Here is a 2,376-nt window from a genome sequence, read left to right as displayed (position 1 = left end):
ATGGCATCTTCCATATATCGGACCCTCAGCCACAATTTCATTGAAAGTACCATGTACGACATTGTCTTTGAAGCTTTCCGGCAGTGTATGAGTTGGGTAACGTAACCATTCTGTAAATATTAAAACACAAAAAACAAAAACAAACAAACAAACAAACAAACAAACAAAAAACAATAGAAAATCTGTACCGATCATTATAAACACAGTCTACGGGAATGATTTTAGACGGGGATAAACATATTTGTGGCACACGCCGCCCCTCCCTCTAAAATATTACCAGCATGCATGTTTCTAACTAAATTAAAACTTATATTTAACAGACGTCTGAAAATAAGCGCTCGAAAGCTCAGAAAATTGCAGTTTGAGGGCCTTATTTTGTTTGAGGGATTTCCGAGACCCAAATTTCATACCACAGTTATTAAAAATCAACGGTTAGAAGAACTGGCAAATAAAATACAATGCATACTATATCTTTCGCTATAATTAGGAACGTTTTTACTGAACTAAGAGGTTAATTAAGTCGAGTACGGGGTTTGGGGACAAAGTAGCATTTTGAGAGCCTTTTATGGATTCCTGAAAACCATAATTTGTGAATATTATATTTAAATTTGCATTCATTTTGATGTTGAGAAACCTGATGAAGTACCTGTTTATGTCCTTTATATCTGTATATGCATACTATAGAATTTTGCGATAATTAGAAACGAATTTGTGACATAATATGGGTTTAAAAAGTGGACGTATTGGAATTGTGGTGTGGGGTGCGTTCCTGCAAACCTGCATACGGCCTGTTAAAACAAATAACATTATAGTAAAATTAAGTCAAGTACAGAATTGCATAAAAAAAAAATTACTTTTATTAATGCACAGTAAGGTGAATTCTGGTAGCAACGTTTTGTAGCCCGAACTATCAAATTCACATTCGAATGTTATGGCATCGAAGAATAAATAGCCAGGGGGGACTTCCAGATCCTTCACATTTAAATAGATATCTAGTGTACCTGTTAATGAAAGATACATATAAGCATGATTATTAAGCTTACTGGGTATACATACACACACATATAGGCCTATATATATATATATATATATATATATATATATATATATTTCCAATCTGCGACCTGTAAGCTTTTACTAGCTTATATATAGCACAACTATGTGTGAGCATTTCAATCAGTTGTATGAAGGAGAGGGCCTGTCAATAATTATCGGCCCATCTTACTTACATCAGTGGTTGGAAAACTTTTTGAAAAAATTGTAAATAACCACTTAAATTCTTATATGTAAACATATGACTTTATCAGTGATTTTCAACATGGATTTGTCTCTGGCAGATCCCGCACTACACTTTTAAGCAAAGTAGTACACGATTGGGCTACATACTTGAGGAGCGTAGGCCCCCCACCTTACATTGATGCTATATTTTTGGAGTGTGTGGTCCCTTGTGGAATTGGATTTCTTCCTTCTCTCTAACCGACAACACATTCTAAAGTTCAGAGGGGCTTCTTCAAATCGATCAAATTCATGTTCGGTATTATCCGGTGTCCCACAAGGGTCGGTCCTTGGACCAATCCTTTTTAACATAGGCCTATTTGTGTCAGTTGCTTCAATTTGCTGATAACACCATTTTCCAAACTGATATTAATAATATTCTTACTTGGTGCACGCTTAAACAAGATGAATCTGAATACTAAAAATGCTATCAAATGCATATCACAAGATCAGTTAGATTTAAAAATAGGCTCATAAGTAAAATGTCGATGGAAAAGAGCTGCAAGTTGTATCAGCTTGTAAATATTAGGTATCACCATTAATTCAAAACTCGATTGGAGCGATCATGTACTAGTAAATAATCAACCAAGTAAGACGTTTGGGTTTATAAAGCGTGTCGTACAAAGCAGAGATAAGTCCTTATTATGCAAACTTTACTCAGCCCTTGTAAAACCTATACCAGAATACGGTTACCAGCTTGGAACCCACACCTTAAGCCGGGTACTCACTGCGCGCGACGGCGACGAGACGGCAACGCGACGACGAACGCACGCAACGGCGCGGAACTAACGGATCGCTTTTTTAATGAGGATCTGTTCAGACGGCGTTACGTCGTCTATCGCTCTCCGGAAGCAGAGGAGGATTGTCGTGCGACCCGGCTTTCAAAAGCACATCACATCGCTCGAACAAACGAAGTATGACTAAAACATGTAATCTTTTTTCATCAACTCTATCCTAACCTGAACGACTTATTAAAATGAAAATAATGTCGTTGCAACATAGACTTCAGTTTATTATTCTAACATTTATTGCTAAATGCATGCATAGCCATCTAAACATCAACACATTTAAATACATTAATATTAATCACAGACACACAGA

General features: G+C 36.4%; 1 protein-coding gene across 1 annotated transcript in view; it reads right to left on the bottom strand.

Moving 5' to 3' along the window:
* LOC117107496 overlaps positions 1-1,061 on the bottom strand; it is a gene marked incomplete in the record, with an annotated part of 12,595 nt that extends 11,534 nt beyond the window's left edge. Inside the window, 2 exon segments of the mRNA XM_033249196.1 lie at positions 1-110; positions 855-1,061. Coding sequence (XP_033105087.1) covers positions 1-110; positions 855-1,020 — 276 coding nt within the window.
* Positions 1,062-2,376: the final 1,315 nt, after the last annotated feature.

The sequence above is a fragment of the Anneissia japonica genome, unplaced genomic scaffold (genome assembly GCF_011630105.1).
Source record: "Anneissia japonica isolate Jap-2015-1 unplaced genomic scaffold, ASM1163010v1 scaffold288091_len1417266_cov198, whole genome shotgun sequence".
Taxonomy (NCBI): domain Eukaryota; kingdom Metazoa; phylum Echinodermata; class Crinoidea; order Comatulida; family Comatulidae; genus Anneissia; species Anneissia japonica.
The sequence above is the reverse complement of the archived record's forward strand: the minus strand, read 5'-3'. Positions and strand labels throughout refer to the sequence as shown.